Raw genomic sequence first — 19,050 nt, forward strand, 5'->3', positions numbered from 1 at the left:
GCCACACCCAGGAGAGCTCAATGTTTGACTAAGGTTGGGCTCAGGGTGTTACATGAATGGAGGCCTCTTATGTTACGGAGGTCAGGGCTCAGTGTGTGAGCAAGCTCTGGTCTCAGAGTGTGACAGGAACCAAGACTCATTGACTTACTGACATCATGACTCAGGGGACAAGTTTTAAAATTTACTGTGACAAGATCAAGGAACAGCCTTATCAAAAGTGAGGGTTCAGATTCTTGGAGAGGAGCTTCACGGTGTGTGCATCCATCCTTTCTCACCCGCTAGACTCTGGGATAGTCTGAACGCGGCTCCTGGCTCTCTCTGGGAATCTCAGGATGTTTTATTGTGTCCCCCCCCCCAGCACCTTGATAGCATTTCTTGTGATCACAGATGGCCCTGTGGAGTATATGGGGAGGCAGGACCTGGGGGCTGGTGTCACCCTGGGACTGATTCCCAGAGGAAGTGCTGTAATGTTTGTTGCAAGTGTCTGATTGTGACATCTGCCCAAGGCCAGAGCAGACAGAGCCTGAGAAGAATCCATAGAGAGCAATCTGTCCTTGTTAGCTCTGGGGTCTTCTAGAATTTTCTTCATCTTAAAGGGAGGTCCCATCAAGCATTATCGTCTCCTTCTTGGGGACCTTCTATGTCCTTGATCTTAAGGTACAACCCAGAGTCCTGAGGTGCCAAGTCCTGGCCCCATACTCCCTTGTGTCTGTAGAGTACCTTTCCTGATCCCTGCCTTGGGCCTTGGAACGACAGGTCCACAGGAAGGCCACCAACCCTGCGAGACCACACCCATCAGAGTCAAGGCTGAATCCCCACCTCCCATCAGCGGAGAGGCAAGACACTGGCTAGTTCTAGGCTGGGATGGCCAGAGGGAACCTGCTGCCTGAGGCCATGTGGCCAGGCCCTGGTTGTGAACAGTACCCAGGCTGTTTACAGCAGCCAGCTAACATGGGGGACGCAGGGAGCCAGCCTATGGTTGGAGAGGATTTTCTTATGCCCTGCAGAGGGGTGGGGTAGCAGGCACCAACAATGCTTCATATGCCTCTTCTCTGCCTCTTCCCAGAGTCTCCTTTCTCCTGAAAAACCCCAAAAAAATGTCCATATTTGGAGGGCCAGCCAGTTGGGGGGGCAAGGGGGGCCGGGATCCTGTTAACCCTTCCTCTTTAAATAAAGGGATAAATCAGAGTGGAGTTAAACACTATGGCAGAAACATAAACAGTGGGTAGCTCTGGCCCAGCCCCCTGCCTGCCCCACGCCGCCCTGCACAGAATGCAGTGTTTATTTGACTCACACCGGAGGCCAGGCAGCTAGGCGGCTTCTGCTGGGACCTGCCTCCTGGCTCCAGCTCTCAGCACCCACATAGCCTATTGAGCACCCATTCTCCAAGGGCGGTCCAGAGTGGTGATCCGGAGTTGGCCTGAGAGGAGGTAAGAATAGATCAGGGCCCAGGGACTGGGGCCTTGACAGTGAGTGTGGAGCAGGGGAGAGGCAAGCAGCTTCTAGTCCCCTGCCTGGGCCAGCTAGTTTTTTGTCTCAGCCGAACTGGTTCATCATTCACCAGCTATGTCTGCAATGCTCCCAGAGGCGATGGGATTCCAGTGGCATGGAGTAGAACAGAAAACATGGGATCTAAAGGACTTGCCTAGGGAGGCACAGATAGGACTTGTAAGCACTATCCCTGAACTCACACAGCAGCCCTGTGTGTTCTTTTCTCTGGAGTCTGAGGACAGCCCTCCATGCAAGTGTTTGTCTGTCCAGCAAGGATGGTCTCAGGAAACTCAGCATCTTGCTGCACTTACTCGGCACAGAGTCTGGGCGGAATGGAGAGAGATGGGTCAAACAAAAGCATGGGTTGGGGAATGCCAGACACCTGGGATAACTCATCTGCTTGCTTCCAGGAGTGCACTGACCACTGCCATGCCCTCTGCTTCCCCCGCGAGAGCCTGGGATGCCGCGCTCCCCAACGCCACCGCAGCAGCATGGACCAATGGAAGTGTGCCAGAGACACCCCTGTTCCACCTGTTTGCCCTGCTGGATGAAGAGTTGCACGAAGACTTCCCCAACCTGTGGCTGGCACTAATGGTCACGCACAGCACCATCTTCCTGGCCGGGCTTGTGCTCAATGGACTAGCATTGTATGTCTTCTGCTGCCGCACGCGGGCCAAGACACCTTCGGTCATCTATACCATCAACCTGGTGGTGACAGACCTGCTGGTGGGCCTGTCCCTGCCCACACGCTTCGCTGTCTTCTATGGTGCCCGCGGCTGCCTACGCTGTGCTTTCCCTCATGTCCTGGGCTACTTCCTCAACATGCATTGCTCCATCCTCTTCCTCACCTGCATCTGTGTGGACCGCTACCTGGCCATTGTGCAACCTGAGGGTTCTCGTCGCTGGCGCCAGCCTGCCTGTGCCAAGGCTGTGTGCATCTTCGTGTGGCTGGCGGCAGGCATCGTGACCCTGTCGGTACTGGGTGTGAAGGCCGGTGGACGGTCGTGCTGCAGCGTCTTTGCTCTGACCGTTCTGGAGTTCCTGCTGCCTCTGTTCGTCATCAGCGTGTTCACAGGCCGCATCATGTGTGCACTGTCACGGCCCGGCCTGCTACGCCAGGGCCGCCAACGCCGCATGCGGGCCATGCAGCTGCTGCTCACAGTGCTGGTCATCTTCCTGGTCTGCTTCACACCCTTCCATGCCCGCCAGGTGGCTGTGGCGATATGGCCCAACGTGCCGAACCACACAAGCCTCGTGGCTTACCACGTGGCCGTGACCCTCAGCAGCCTCAACAGCTGCATGGACCCCATTGTCTACTGCTTCATCACCAGTGGCTTCCAGGCCACTGTCCGAGGCCTCTTCCACCAGCACGGAGAAGAATTCAAGCCCAGCAGTATGGATGTGGTCAGCACTCACAAGAGCACCAAGGACTCAGGCCCCCATCAAATACTCAGTGCAGGCTCTCACACCCTCACCCAGCCTCTGACCAATGGGCCTGAACCATAGGTAGCAGTTGCTCTGCAAGGGCCAGAGGTCAAGCCTCTGACAGGTTACCAGCCAAACACAACCGGGGCCTGGCCAACAAGTTGACTTTCTATTGATCCATTGGCTATGGCTGCCCAGTGTGCTGTATTGACAAACTGAGACCACTGTGCTGTGATTGATTAGAAATGTCTGCCAGGGGCTCTAGATAGGGCGTAAGGGTGTAAATGCTGGATTCTTGCCTTTCCCACAGCTGTGTGGTGTTCTCTGAACACTCAGAAAGGCAGCCAGGAGCTGCTCCTAGCCTCTTTTATTTTGTTCCCTGAAGAAGCTCCTCCAGAGAAAGCACAACGATTAATGTTCTGAGGATTCCCGAGAGGGTTAAACACAACCAGAAGAGTCTCCTCTACCACAGGCAGATGGAGAAACAAGAACAGAAAGTCAATGTTTTGGTAACAAGACTGTTATCTACAGGGAATGAAGACAACCCCATGAGTGCCACCGGCCTCCGAACTACACCACAGGCCAACAGAGCAACACAAATTGGCCCGCTGCCCATTGTATGCCAGGACTTGCATATCCGGTTGACACCTGAACCTCTGCAACCCCAGAAGAAGAAGCTAGTTCTAGTTTTATCCCTTTCTTCCACGCAAAAGGGGGAAGACACAGACACCACCACTGGACAATGGTAGGGTCAAAGCTAAGACCCAGTCTCACAGCTTTCAGCATCCCAGCTCCTGCTTCCATGGCTACCTCCCAGACTCCCAAAGACCCTGCCCCAGGAATGGTCCCGAATACACTGCCTGCTGCCCCAGACTCTGCAAGGCCCCAGCCCCATCCAGTGGATAAAGACGCTAGGAATAAAGATAAAAAGCAACTCAAGCTCAGGCCCGCCAACGCAAGGCCTCTGTGTCTTCCTAGGCTCGCCCTGCTGGGGGCCAGAGCTCCTTTGGAGATGTTCATCTTATCCTTGTCTCCAAGCTGGACATCAAGGTGTTTGGGGGAGGGGTCTGTGGTGAAGGAGCAGGCTCTGGGTCATTAGTCTGTGAAGCAAGTGAGGGGTGGGATCTAGGTCCAAATTGTGTACTGGTCTTGTTGAGAAGTCTCCTATGTTCCAGGGACCAAGGACCTGAATGGCAGTTGGGGGCAGGGTTGGAGTGCAGACTTTCTAGCTGACTCCAGACAGGGTACCCATACCCAAGCTGAGGGGTCCTGTGTGAGAAGAGCCAGTTAGGGACCTACCTGCCATCAAGGAGTCCTGTCCTGGCTCAGTGCTAAATTGCTAACTCAACATGCATGGTTACCTTGGATGCAACTCCCAGTATAACACAAAAACAAAACAAAAAATGGACAAGGACCTGAGGTTTGGAGCAAAAGAGTAGCAGCTATCATGGGGAGGGGCGAGCACTTGGATAACCAGAAGCCAGTCTTGTCCTCACTACTCCCAGTCAGATATCAGGACATCATGAGACCACTGAGGTGGAATGACACCCAACTTCATTTCCTGGCTGGGATGACCTGAAGTCCAACCATCAAAGACATACCAAGAAAGACAGTAGGGTAGGGCCCTGCCTAGGCCTACTTCCTGTCTGTATACCTGAGAAGCAGAGGAAAAAATCATGGCACCGTTTTGTTTTGTTTTGTTTTGTTTTGTTTTGTTTTGTTTTCCAAGTCAGGGTTTCTCTGCATAGCCCTGGCTGTCCTGGAGCTTACTCTGTAGACCAGGCTGGCCTTGAACTCGGAGATCCACCTGCCTCTGCCTCCTGAGTACTGGGATTAAAGGCTTGTGTCACCATCTCCTGGCCATGGCAGTCTTTTACACTCCTAGCCACAATGCCTCTGACCCTCACTGGAGTCTTCTGTTGTTCCTCATACAGAGGCACCTCCCCCAGACACCTGTGCATACAGGGCCAGAGACTCCAGACTCCATCCCAAGGGATCTTTCAAGTTCCCATAGGCTATTCACGTTCACCACCACCTCGAGAGCCCCAAGTCTGTGTCTCTATAACCCTTCTGTGATGTGAGATTCACAGAGGCAGGGGTTGCAGGCAATGGAAACAGGGGCTGAGGCAGGCAATGACCTACTTAAAGATGAGTCCAAGCCTGCCTCTCTGGGAGTTGGTGATGGACAGGGAGCTATACCAGCCCCTTTAGCCTTGCGTGAACATCACTCTAACCTTTTCTAGCATAGTTCCCAGTCTCACATAAGATCCACGCCATCCCAGCCTGTCTGTTACCTTTGCCCTACACTGTATCAAAGCTCCGCCCCCCCCCATCCTGGTTCCCTCTTGTCATTCACCAAAGAGTGAATAAGTAGGTTTGGTGGTAAAAAGGTAGCAATTATTCTGGGACAGTCCTTTCTGGAAGAAAGGGGTCTCAAAAGTGGGTGAACAGAGTTATGCCCGAGTCTAGAATAACCCCATCAACCTGGGTTTCTCAGGGCCTTGGAAGCTTCTCGGGCTATCAGGCAGGGCCTTTAGTGAAGGATTTTGAAGGCCTAGGCAGGAGCTTGTCACCATTCAAGCCAAGAGGACTGCCTGCCTTTTGAGTGGTCAAGAGCCAGACTTGGGACCATCCTTCCGCCTCTGAGAACTCTGACAACTTCTCTCTCAGAGCTTTGGAATTCCAGTTTCCCCACATGCCACACTCCCTTTCCTCTCCTCGGAGCTGGAAAGTGGATTCTCAAGGGTATCTTGCCCTCCTGAGGTCCAGGGTACTGGTCTCCCTGGTCCTAGAGGTCAGACTATCAATCCACTTCAGAGATATGGCAGCTAAGGTTTTGTCCAAGGGGCTCTGCTCAGGCCTAGGGTGCCTAGGCCATGAGGTTTCTGTGCTCAGTGTGTCTTCCTTCCCCAGATTTTCAAAACTTTCAAATGACGTGAAATGTGTATTTATATCTGATGTAAACAGCGTCCTTCACTTGAAGTCCTCGCCCTAAATTAACACTGTTTATTTTCCTTGTGCCCAGCTCGGCTCCCAGCTGGCAGATGGGGGCTGGTGGGGTCACCCAGCTTATAGTGCCCTGTGTTGCCCCTCCCTCTCCTCAGAGTGCCCTGTGACGCACCTGAGGAGGGAATAAAGAGGTAGGCAAGCACCTACATGCCCACGTGTCTCACCAGATCCTCAAGGTGTGACCTGGAGGCAGGGGGAGCATTGGCCCATCTGTGGGCCTATTAAGTGCCTAGAAAGCCATTCTCTCTCTGGCCTGAGGGATAAGATCCTAGCCTTACTGCATTGATGGGGGCAGTGTCTGCAGAAGTTAGCCTGAGAAAATTCTCCTTGGTACCCAGCTTTTGTCTCTCAAGCAGCCTGTCTGGCCTCGGGCCCAGGGAGGCTCACAGGAGACAGGGATGCAGGGAGAGATGCAGGCTGTACACTGTTCATTCTTCCTGTCTGGCACCGATGAGCAGCCGGAGGCGTCTAGAGGTAAATATTAGGGACTGTTTAGATTAACCTCCATTAATAGCAGGAAATGTCACCTCGGGTGCCTGCCCTGGCTTCCTGTAAGCCTGAGGCGGGGCGAGTCTGGTTCAAGCTGATGGCCAACAGGGAATTACTCGCATAAATTCCAGGCCCCCCACACCCATGTGCACAAGCTCAAGGTCGTCTTCTGGTGTGGCAGGCTCTGCCTGCCATGGCTCCTTGAACCTCAGTCTCACCTCCTAGGGGGATCCCAGAGGCAGGGGTGCAAATACAAGGGAAGGAGACGCCAACTGGCTGAATGTAGCTACTACCATATTTCCTTTGGGCTGGGCTCCCAGTTCTCAGAGGGTAAAAGTGAGGCTAGAAAAACAAAGCGGTGCCCTCCAGTGTGTCCCTGCACAGACCTCGGCCCAGCCTGGACGCACATACACTGAAACCACGGAAAATGTGGACCTGGCTGAGGAGGCAGAGAAGGAGCACCTGAGTGCCAGCAAGGGTCACACGGCCTCAGAGCATGGAGGCAGGACAGGTAGAAACACACACACACACACACACACACACGTATGCACACGCATGCACACACACACGCACGCACATGCATGCACACACACACTACTCTTAGGCACATCTTCCCCACTCCTGTGTCCGCAGGACCTCATGGCCCCAAGAAGACGCCTAGACCCTTCAGACCACGCCAGACTCCTACCCACTTGTGCAACCACCTCCCTCCTCTGCCTTGCTCCCTGAGGCCCACTCCTCCCCAACCTACCTACTGCAAGACAGGGCATAGTTCTCCGGGCTGTACCCTCCCTTATTCTCACCCCTGTGTCTATCACTAACCACCGCGGCCACCCTAAGACCTTCTGATTCTCCAGATGAGCCCATTGCCACACTGTGACATCTTCCTGTACCCTGGGACTGGCAGCTGGGACCAGACTCAGATCTGCCTGTGGCAACCGTGAATAAGCCTGCTCATAAGAGGGCTTTGTGGCAAAGAAGGGGCCTCTGCCTCCCAATCAGTTTCCTCAAGAACTCGAGGTCACTGGCTCCCAGCCCCCAGCATGTGGGGGAACCTCCAGATCACCAAGCCTGATTCCCTCTCTGCCCACCACCTGGTATCAAAGCCACCTCTGAGACTTAAATGGGAAATGGTTGGAAAGAGCTCTGTCCCGGGCTCTGGTCCCCTCCTCTGTTTAGCCCTTGACTTCAGTTGATGGGGTTGTGATTCAAAGGGGACCTTACCCTTTTGGTACAAGTCCAATCTGTCATAACCTGGCGAGGTCAGCAGACCCACAGCAGGGGTGGGGCTGAGGTCCTACCATGTGCCCTGGACTGACCCATCTGTCTCTCGGCCATAGTGGGCTCATTACTTTGATGCAATGTCAGTACTTGTGGGTTTGGGGCAGTCTTTGCATTTTATATGGACTCGGGCCACAGATCACCAATCCACAGGAGACACAGTGGGGCCGGCACTGGCTACCAGAACCTGCTGAAGCTCTGAAGGACAGGGACCAGGGCTGCCACCTCCCACCCCTGCATAGCAAAGGCATCCAAACCGAAAGTGTGAGGATGTGGAGAACCTCCCCACCTCACTGACCCATGAAGCCAAGCTCTTGTCTGTGATGGGGAGTCCAACCTTATCTTCCGTACAGCAAAGCTGCGGGATTATATCAGGGAAGCCTCCAGAACCTTGCTCAGGAGGTCACAGCCCCATGAGGACAGGCATCCGGGAAAGGTCCAAGCCAGGAGACAGTGTGTTCTACCCCCCTGCCAGCTACTCCGGTTCTCTTGAGCCTGAAATTCTTCTTCGGTCTTTACTAGACTCACTCTACCTTACAAGGGTAGAAGAAGTGAGGGTGTGTACCTCAGGCAGGAGGATTACCTCAAGTTCAAGGCCACTGTAGGTAACATATCAAGATCCTGTCTCAGAAGACAAACCAAGAAGTGAGTGTCTATGTATGTGCAGGTGTACATATATGTAGACTCATGCTTCTGGGTATTTGAATGTGTGTGTGTATTCATGAAGCCGGGCATGTATGTATGTATGTATGTATATACATACACACATACATACATATGTGAGAGTGTATGTGTGAGTCTGTGTTTATGTACATACACATGGATGGGAGTCTGTATGTACCTAGATATGCATATATGTGCAAGTATATATGTATAACACGTGTGAGTCTCTATGCACATCTAAATGTGTGACATGTGAGTCTGTGTATGTATGGATGTTAATCCACATATGTGTCGGCATGTGCATGTATACATGTTTATGTATGTACATGTGTGAGTCTGCATATGCACAAGTGTAAACCTATATGTGTGTGTATGAATGTATATACGTATGTGTAAGTCTCTGCATATGTGTGCTTGTGTGTGTGTGTGTGTGTGTGTGTGTGTGCATTTGATGGCCATGTGACTGATGACAGGGAAAGCTATGGAGTCACCTAGGAGACACCATTTCCAAAGAGGTTTAATTGAGGAGGAAGGCCCACCCTCAGAGTGGGTGGCGCTTCCCCCACGGGTGGTCCAGATGTAAAGAGGTCTGAGGAGCTGGAGGGGTGGCGCACACCCCTCCCAGCACTCAGGAGGCAGAGGCAGGCGGATCTCTGTGAGTCCAAGGCCAGCCAGGGCTACACAGAGAAACCCTATCTTGAAACCCCCCAAAGAGAGAGAGACAGACAGACAGACAGAGAAGGTTCTGAGGAAAAGGCAGAGATGCTCACCTTCTCATCTTTCTGAGTGCTCTCACTGGATCAATAGGAAAGGTCTCTGAGGTCCAGCTCCCACCTCCAGCACCAATTTTCTTTGTTAGTTATTTGTTAGTTACTTGTTGCCATAACTTAATATCTGACAAGAAACAACTAAAGGGGTGACTCGGTGGGTACAGGCATTCCTTGCATGGTGGCCTGATGGGCCTGAGTTCTATCTCCAGATCCCACAAGGTAACAGGAGAGAACCAAATCCCATGAGCCATTCTCTGACCGCCACATACACACGTGTCATGAGCACCCCCGTACTCACACACATACAATAAATGATAAATAAAAATATTTTTAAAGATGATTTATTTATTTATCATGTATACAGTGTTCTGTGCTTACATGTATGCCTGCAGGCCAGAAGAGAGCACCAGATCTCATTACGGATGGCTGTGAGCCCACCATGTGTTTGCCAGGAATTGAACTCGGGACCTCTGGAAGAGCAGCCAGTGCCCTTCACCTCTGAGCCATCTCTCTAGACCGCAAATAAAAATGTTTTAAAAGAAGCAACTAAAGGGCTTATTTAAGGCTGCCATTGAAGAAGAGTTTAGTCCCTCGTGGCGGGGAAGATATAGCAGCAGGACCATGAGATGGCTAGTCCCATGGCGTGTAAGCCCATGTGTAAGTCTATCATGTGTGTACAGTACATGTGCACGTAGGAGTCTGTGCATGTGCATGCAGGTGGGTGTCAGCATGTATGAGGGGCTATGTGTGTATGTGTACACATACGTGTGAGCCTGTGTGTCACTCCTGGGTGTTCAGCACTTAATAATAATAATAATAATTTGAGCTGTCGGCAAGGACAGGTCTATCTCCAGGAAAGTTCAGCACATTCCCTCCTTTCCTCATTCACCCAGTCCCTACCCCTATCTTATGCCTCATATAATTTGAGGTCTCTTTCAACAGGACATCTACACACACACACACCCACTGTGGCCACAGTGATAGAATCCCTAGCTGGCACTCATCCCACACCATCAGAAGTGATCAGAGAAAAAAGAGCACTTCTAGCCCAGCGGCCGGTGGTAATGGTGGTGGCAAACACCTTAATCCCAGCACTCCGGAGGCAGAGGCAGGTGGGTCTCTGAGTTGGAAGCCTGCCTGGTCTATAGAGTGAGTTCTAGGACAGCAAGGGCTACGCAGACAACCCTGTCTCTAAAATTAAACAAAACAAAATGAACAAAAAAGAGCACTTCCTGGGTCTCAGGCTGTGTGCAAGATTGCTCCTTTTCATCCTGACTTGAAACAGATATTGAGTAAGGCCCGGCTAGCTGCGGCCTTGGTGATGTCATTTACACCAGGGTGCATGGGGCCAGGAGCCACCAGGTGGCGCTTGCTGGCTGGGAACAAGGTGTCAGAAGTCCAGGCTGCCGTGGCTTCCCACCACCTGAGTGACCAGGAGCACCAAATCAAGGAGACAGAGGCCTTGCGCTCGGCCTACTGCAGGGTAGGACCTCCCCTATCCGGAACGAGTTCAGGACAAGGGCAGGCCCATCACCAATTTCTTTTCCCCCTGGGGCTGGAGAGGACGTCCTCATTGCTTGCCTTCCTCTTGAAGGGCCCCACGGAGGGCAGCCCGCTGCCCACACGTCCTCACCACTGCCTCACCCACACAGCCTGGGTCCTGAGCACCCATGCCATGTCCTCATCTGTGCTCGTGAGGGGTATGTATATGGGCATTCGTCTCTGCGCTCAGCCAAGGTAGAAGGGTATTCCAAACGTGTATCCAAGAGGGCTACTAGCAGGAGGCAGCCACCTAGACGGTCTTGGCGGGACATCTAAAGGCCACCCCGTGAAGACCAAGGGAGCCAGCACAACAAGCATAGAGACGGGGGGGGGGGGGGGGGGGGGACCGTGAGGCAGAGGGGACAGTTTGACTTTGATGAAGGGCTGGGGCTGCCCTGGGATGTAAAGACAGGATTGAGCAGGGGAGAGGCTCTCTGACCCAATGACGATGAGTTTGGAGCTTGACCTCTGCCCTGGGCTGAGTTTCTCTCATCCGATGCCCATGCCAGCCTGTCTACTGGCACGGAGATATGAAATGCCTGGGTGGAGAGGGGAGCAGACCTGCCCTACTGTTAGGGAAGCCATCCGTGGCCAGGCTCTGTGGCTGCTCAGGCCTGCAACCTTGACCTTAGTTTCTTCTGATGCATTTCACGGGTAAACCATGCTCCAGGCCCAGAGGCATCCCTGCTTGTAAACGGTGTACAATGTCAGTCAAGAAACCAGTTGCCTGTAAGCACATGAATCCTAGAGCCAGTCAGGAACCAGCTTACTCCAGCCTCAGAGCCTGAAGGGTTGTCCACAGTGTGCGTGCTGTATCCTCCTCCTGGAGCAGGGTCCTACTCTGCCCAGTGTAAAGCTAGAAGACAGCAGAGTCACCCTCTCCTGGCCACTGCTCAATAAGTAATGTCTTTTCTATATGACAATGAGGAGGAAAAGAGGAAGGGGCAGAGAGAAACTTGTCTTGGAGCCACCTGAGAAGTAGTGGTGTCTGGACGGAAAACAACTCCCTTGGGCCATGCCTCCAGGCCTCCTGACTTGATAGCCATGGGCTGGTGGGTTCTGTGGGCAGTTACCACCCTCCTTCCTGGTGCCAAACTGCCATTGCGGGCAATTTGTGGAAGCAAAGAGCACCCCAAGATCATCCATGGTCACCAGGCTAAGTATTTTATTCACAGCTGAAGAGATGCTTCAGTGGCTAAGAGTACTGGCAGATGACTTGGGTTCAGTACCCAGCACCCACATGGCAGCTCATATGATTTGTAACTCCAGTTCCTGAGAACTCTTTTTCTTTTGACCTCCGTGGATACCAGGCACACAGGTGGTGGGTGCATATACATTCATGCAAGCAAACACTCATACACGGAAAGTCAAAAATAAATGAATCTTAGGCAAAAAAAAAATTATTTACAAGCCACACTTGATGACACATGCCCATCATCTACCAGTCTGGAGGCTATGGCAAAAGAAGATTTAAAGCTCCAGGCTATCCTGGACTACATAGAGAGACAAATAAACAAACAAACAAACAAATAAACAACATCCACCTTATCTGCTATTTGAGAGCCCACAGAGGTGCCTTTGCTGAGTCATAGAACCTGGCTGGCAGCTGAGCCCACTGTGCGTGCAGGAGAAACAGGTCTGAGGTTGGGGGTGTGTCAACAAGCAGTACCTCAGAAGTCCCACCACAGAGTGCTGGCAACTGCCCTAAGCCAGGCAGGTAAGGAGCAGCGGCCCCTCCAAGCTTTGACTCTTCACAAATGAATCAGAAATCTTTTCTTCAGCTCCAGAGACTTCCACGCACCTCCACCTACCCATGACTGTGGCTTCTGGCCACACCCACCCAAGCCCCTTGCGTGGGAAGTTTGGGTCATTGTGCTTTCCTCCTGCCTTTAAAGGGAATGACAGGTGGGGGTGGTCTGAGGGGAGAAGTGTGGTTCCAGTTCATTTCCAAGCCAGCCGGCCATGCAGGTCGGCTCCGGCTTTAGCTGAGTATCAAGCCCTTCGCCCCCGGCAGCTATAGATGTCAGCTGCCCCCCACCCCCCAGCCTCTCACCAAGTTCTTACAGGATCCTTCGCATGGGGTGGGGGTGGGGGGTACCTGAGGACATCACAATGAAAGCTGTGGAGCGAGATGGAGGAGTAGAGGTCCCGGGTCTCACTAATTCCAGCCTTGGCTTCAAGATGGGCTCTGCAAGACGCCCAAAATAGCTGTAGGATTGGGATGGAGGCAAGGTCTAGCCCTTGGCTGATGTGACCTCTTGGCATGTGGTTTTTGCCTTTCTGAGCCACTGTTTCCTAATTGCTAAAATGGTCACAATGACCCTCATTCCTCAGGTTACTATGCTAAAAATTCTGGGAGGGAGCAAGGCATAGTTTGCTACGCACGGCCCGTCACTCCATCATTCTACAGGCGCTTGTGAGCACCAGCCATCAGCTTTGACGTGGGTTGAGGGTTGCAGCAATGAACAAGGCGTTTCTCAAAGACCCCTCAGCCCCAAACCAGTGTGGTACGATCCCAACAGAAGCCAGGCTGCCTCATCTGCTGTACAGAAATCTCAGGAAGGCTCTCCAGAGACTTGAGAGACACTCAAGCAGACCTGCCTCGGGTCTCCCAACTGCTGGGATTTCTGTACCTGGCTCAGTTGGGTTTTGCAGGATGTGTAGAAGTTTTTCTATGGGAGAAATTAATGAAGACATCTCCAGCCACAAGCATTCCGGAGGCAGAGGTAAAACGGGAAGCTGTGTCATGGGACACACAGGTGACCAGCTGGTAGCATCATCTCAGGCAGGTTACTCCCGCCTCTGAGCTTCAGGTGCTGCCTATAAATGAGAACAGAAAAGACCTGTCTCCCAATGAAGCTACCAACTGGGCCTGTGCTCAGACTTCCTATTTAGCTTTCCATGTGTGTTGTGAAAGCCGGGGCTATTTTCGTCCACACTTGACTATTTGTGAGTCTAGAGCCTGTCCTTTCCCACAGTGGACAGAGCTGGGCTGCCACAGCCACCCTAGGAGGGCCAAGGCTCCTCTGGGAAGCCAGATTGAGAACCTGGGGCAGGTCACTAGTCCACGCCTGTTGGTTGGTTCTTAGTCAGTTACTTAGTTAGTAGCTAGCTGCATTTTATTTTATGTGCATGGGTGTTGTGCTTGTGTGCCATGTGCGTTGCTGGTATTCACAGAAGCCAGAAGAGAGCATCAGATCCCCTGGAACTGTAGTTAGAGACAGCTGTCATAGAGGTACTGAGAATTGGACCCAGATCTTCTGAAAGAGCAGCCAGAGCTACACTTGCTCCAGCCCAGAGTTATTTAGGTTTTTGTTGTTGTTGTTGTTGTTTTTGTTTTTAAACAGAGCCTCATTTTATATTGGCTGGCCTAGAACTCCTATATACACCAGACTTGTGTAGAACTCCCTATATACACCAGGCTGGCCTAGAACTCCTATATACACCAGGCTGGCCTAGAACTCCTATATACACCAGGCTGGCCTAGAACTCCTATATACACCAGGCTGGCCTAGAATTCTATATACACCAGGCTGGCCTAGAACTCCTATATACACCAGGCTGGCCTAGAACTCCTATATACACCAGGCTGGCCTAGAACTCCTATATACACCAGGCTGGCCTAGAACTCCTATATACACCAGGCTGGCCTAGAATTCTATATACACCAGGCTGGCCTAGAACTCCTATATACACCAGGCTGGCCTAGAACTCCTATATACACCAGGCTGGCCTAGAACTCCTATATACACCAGGCTGGCCTAGCCTAGAACTTGGTAGTCAAGCATGCCTTGAAAGCCTCCTTTACATGTGAGTGGGGACCAAACACCTTCCCCAGCACAGCTGTGTTCCTCATTACCATCAGCTGAAAAACTGCCGATTGTGTACCTGGCAGAGGCGCCTCCTTTTTGTCCAGCAACCTTCCCCGCTTACTTTCCTGTCCAGAGTATTGACCCAAAGGTATCAAAATGTAGAAGAAAACCTGGGGAGGGGAAGACTGGCTTTTCCATAAACCGCTATATTTCCTGTAACCCCAGGTGAACAGCCCAGGGAGAAGGCAGCTCCTACCTCTGGATGAGAAGCCCAAACACCCAGGGCAGCTTCCCTCACTGTTCTGCAAAGCAACCCCCCCCCCCACACACACACACACATACACACTACCTCTCTTCTACCCCAAGCCACTGGTATGGAGCCCTTGCTGGCATGCACAATAGGCTCTGCTCCTGTGTGGTGAGACATAGCATTGCTGGCAGGGAAGGAAAATAGCCCCTGGAGCAGTAGGCCTAGGGGAAGGAAAAAGACCACACGCACCTTGGGTGATCAGGCACAGTATCAAAGACCAAGAGGACTAAGTTCAGCCAAAGACAGCTCAGAGGCAGCCTACTTCACAGCCAGGCTGGCCTGAGCCACAGATGTCGCTGCCCCAAACAGGATGGGGTACCAGGGAGTAGATAGAGGCTGAAGCCTGTCGTGGGAAGGGAGACACATCAGGAAGGAACAGCCAGCACAAAAAAAACACATTCCATCTAATCCTGTGAGCCCCACCCGCCCTCCCAGTCTCCCTGGATGCAGGAATGTTCAAAGATGCCTAGAGGAACAGCAGTCCTGACTGGCCCGTTCCCATCACCCAGCCAGTACAGCAGCCTGAGCCACATCCAGTCTGGTCATCTGCTGTCCAACCTACAGTGTCTCCTTCAGCATCTCTTTCCAGACACCAGCTCGTGGAAATCCCAGGATTTCCACCTCCTCCAGGAGGCCTGCCTCCTTCCAGCCCAGGTCAATCTCAGGAAGCTGGTCTCCTTGGGTAGACTGAGGGGATGAGGGCCTAGAAGGGGAGGGGTATAAGGATGTAGCCATGACCCCAGCCCCAAGCCCAGGGCCTCCGTAAAGAGTTGCCCTGATCAATGCCCATCCCTGACCACTGCCCAGTCTGAAGGCAGAAACAAGGGTAATCAGATAGCCATTCTACAATGGCTATCACTTAGCCACAGAAAGGGAGTACTATGGATGAGACTTGAGACATGGTTCAACTGTTAAGAGCACTGGCTTCTTACAGAGGAACCAGGTTCTGATCCTAGCACCTACCTGGTGGTTCACAACCATCTGTAACTTCAGTTGGGGAGAGGACCCAACGCCTTCCTCTGGCCTGTGAGAGCACTAGGCACACAAGAGGTGCACAGATATACATACGGGCAAAACAGCCCCACACATATAAATAAATGAATGAATAAAATAAGTAAATAAATGAATAAATGCATAATTTTTTTAAGAAAAAAAAGAACAGGAAACATCTGGCTAAGTGGAAAAATGATGAGGCTTGCACAACTCTGTGCTATGAATGCAAAGCTCTTACAAAGTAGCCTTATTGGTAGCAAGCAGGAACAACTCCCTGACAGGGTGTGAGGACAGACCAAGGGTGCTGTTTCTGTTTGTGGAGAACTCAGGATGCTCCTGGCCCAGCCCAGTAATCCTGCAAGAGTCAAGCTAAGTGTGGGGGGACATGCATCCTCTCGAGGAGAGTGCTCTGAAAACAAGCGGCAAGCACCTGTAATCCCAGAACTCAGGAGGCTGACCCAGAAGATAGCTGCTAATTTGAGCCCAGCCTAGGTGACAGACAGAATGAGTTCCAGGCTATCCTGGAACATATATCAGGCACCTATCTCGACAAAACAAAGACCTGGAGGCTGAGGATAGCAGTCACTTGGTAGAGTGTTTAACTAACATGCTCAAAGCCCTGGGTTTAACTTTGGCACATGCAATTAAGGGGTAAAGATAGGAGGATAGGAAGTTCAAGGTTATCAGAGGCTCCATGGTGAGTTTGAGGCCAGCCTGAGCCACTTGAGTTCCTCTGGAACAAGCAAACAAAAAAGGAAGGAGGAAGGAAGGGAGGGGGAGGGAGGGAGAAGAGAAAAAGGGAAGGATTGAGTAGGGTAGAGTAGGGATGGAAGGGAAGGGAAGAGAAGGGAAGGGAAGTTAGCCACCGACTGCCTACCCTGACTCCTCCAATGACACCTAAAGTCGTGTTAGACATGGACCAATTCCACCAGCCACCCCCACCCAGCACATGTGTGACAATTCTACCACCCCAACCTCTACAACTGTGTGTGTGTGAGTCTAGGTGCCACAAAGTGTCCTGTGCCAGCCCAGCCAGTGGACTATGCCTAGAGACATGACTAGCCTTGTTCTCTTAATTGTTCCCTTTTCTAGATTTAGGGTCCCTGCTCTAGAACTGGCTGCGCTCTCTCTAGCGAGCCCACAGCAGCTGGACGGTGACAGCCCGGGTGTCAGCTGGCCACTGGCCCCAGAAATGCCTTCGTATTTTCCTCAACTGTCACCAAGATTGACAGACTCAGAGATCCTCTTACCACTCCGGAGGTCACAATCAAAGCCAAGGTACAGGTAGGGCTGCTTCCTTCTAGAAGCCTGGGGAGTGAATTGACTCCCCAATCTTCCAGGCAGCCTGTTCTAGGTTCCCTACATGTTAGAGGGTATTGGCACCTGACCCTGCCCACCAGCCTGAGTGGAAGGACAGCTGCTCCACAACTCACCTAGGAGCTCCCAAGCCTGTCTTGGGCACCTCACATTGTTCAGAGCTAGCAGGGGAATAGTCTGAAATCATAAGCAGAGAACAAACACACTCTCGTTCAGTTCCGTAGAGTAGCAGCTGTGGACAGGCAAGGAAGAGGCAGGCTTCTAGAGCCACCTGGTGGTCACCCTCTCTCACCCATTCCCACTCCGAGCAGGGCTGAGCCCACCCTGTAGGCACTGATCCAGACACATGCGTTCAACTCCCGGAGGGGCTTCCCTTCTACACACAGAGCCTATTTCTCTGCCCAATCTGGTTTCCCCACCAAGTCATCACAGAGGGCCAGTGAAGACCCTTGGAGACCCCTGGGTCAGTCTCCCCTGCTCCCTCATCAGACTGGCACTCCCTGAGGGTGACTCACGAAACATAACTTCTCCAGAGTCCAACACTAGGTACGGGTCTGGCTCCCATCAAACCCCGAGTTGCCAACTCTTGAAAGTTTGTCCCTGAGGAGCAAAGCCAGCCACTTAAGTGAATTAATGTTCCTGTCCCTGATGACTCACTTGAGAACATGAGCTTCTCTCTGTCGATGGTTGCCAGCCCTGGCCACCCCCCCCCCCATCCCGAAAACGGGCCTGTACCCAACCCAGCCAGGACAGGGTCACAAGTCCTCAGTGTTCTTCCCAGCCCCAATTATCGGTGCCAAGTCTGGGGGTCCCCACGTTGGCACTCTTTCTGTAGAATTGGGGTCCCCAGGACTGAGCAGTCTGTGATCTTGTTTGAACGTCACAAGGAGACAGAGATGCCTGGCTTAGTCACTGTAGGTGTGGAAACCGAGGCTGGGAGAGAGGAAAGGCTCTGTTGCTAAAAGGGCTGGAATGTAGATGATCTCTGGAGGGTGCTTCCTGGCAGACAGGTCCAGCTGCACACTGGTGTCCAGGCTGCCCTCTACCTACCCACTCCACAGAGAGCCTGTGGGGAGGTTTCAGTGTAGACTTCTGGGCCAAGGGACCCCAAGAACAGAAGATCCCTCATCCAGAGCACCCTAGGGAGAGTAAAGCCATTGCAGCTTTCCCCTACCCTGTGCCACCAGCTCCAAACACGCAGTTTCGGTCTCTTTTAAATAACATTCCATTTATTCATCCTGTGTATTTGTGTATATGCATGCCTGTGTAGGGCTGTGTATATACCAGGATACACAGATAGAGGTCAGGGGACAACTTACAAAAATCAGTTCGTTCCTTCTACCTCGTGGTCCCTGCAGACTAAACTTGTAAAACGCAACTACCCACTGAGCCATCATGCTTGACCAAACAGACCATTTGAGGCAGGGAAAGCCCGAAAAGGAGCGTGATAGAGCACAACTCCTCCCAGCCCAAGACCCCTTGACCCCTTCCTCTCCCTCCTCATGGGCCTTGTGGGTGAAAGGTCCTGGGTATCCACAGCAAGGAACCAGAGGGCTCAGAGCTGGGCTTGACCCTCCATTTAGGATTTGGACAGAGGCAGCCAGTCTGTAACCCCACACTTCCTTGTAGCCACATCTGTCATCAGTGTCCTCTGTAAAACCAAGGAATAAAGGATTCCTGGCCTCAGCACAGGCCTCAAGGGTGAGGCAGAGACAGATGGATGGAAGGGTTATGATTCTCCTAGGCTGGACACCATCCACCATCCACCACAGCCGGCTCCCTCATTCAGCTTGCGCGTCCCTCTGTCCCTGAGACATTTTGCAGAATGAAAGCTGAAAAGATTTGTTTGTTTGTTTGGTTGGTTGCTTTTACCTTGTTGAGACAGGGTCTCAGTTCTGTATTAGGTCTCAGACCTCAAACCTGGGACAAATGACTGAGGTGTCTATCA

General features: G+C 52.3%; 2 protein-coding genes across 2 annotated transcripts in view; one reads left to right on the plus strand and one right to left on the minus strand.

The window, feature by feature from the left end:
- Psca (prostate stem cell antigen) overlaps positions 1-19,050 on the minus strand; it is a 1,185,392-nt gene that overhangs the window by 926,094 nt on the left and 240,248 nt on the right. The window lies entirely within an intron of this gene.
- Gpr20 (G protein-coupled receptor 20) lies at positions 1,906-3,104 on the plus strand. Its single transcript, XM_051202689.1, has one exon. It carries the CDS (start codon positions 1,921-1,923, stop codon positions 2,995-2,997), a length of 1,077 nt encoding a protein of 358 aa, XP_051058646.1. The 5' UTR covers positions 1,906-1,920; the 3' UTR covers positions 2,998-3,104.

Source organism: Phodopus roborovskii, unplaced genomic scaffold (assembly GCF_943737965.1).
Source record: "Phodopus roborovskii unplaced genomic scaffold, PHOROB, whole genome shotgun sequence".
Taxonomy (NCBI): Eukaryota; Metazoa; Chordata; class Mammalia; order Rodentia; family Cricetidae; genus Phodopus; species Phodopus roborovskii.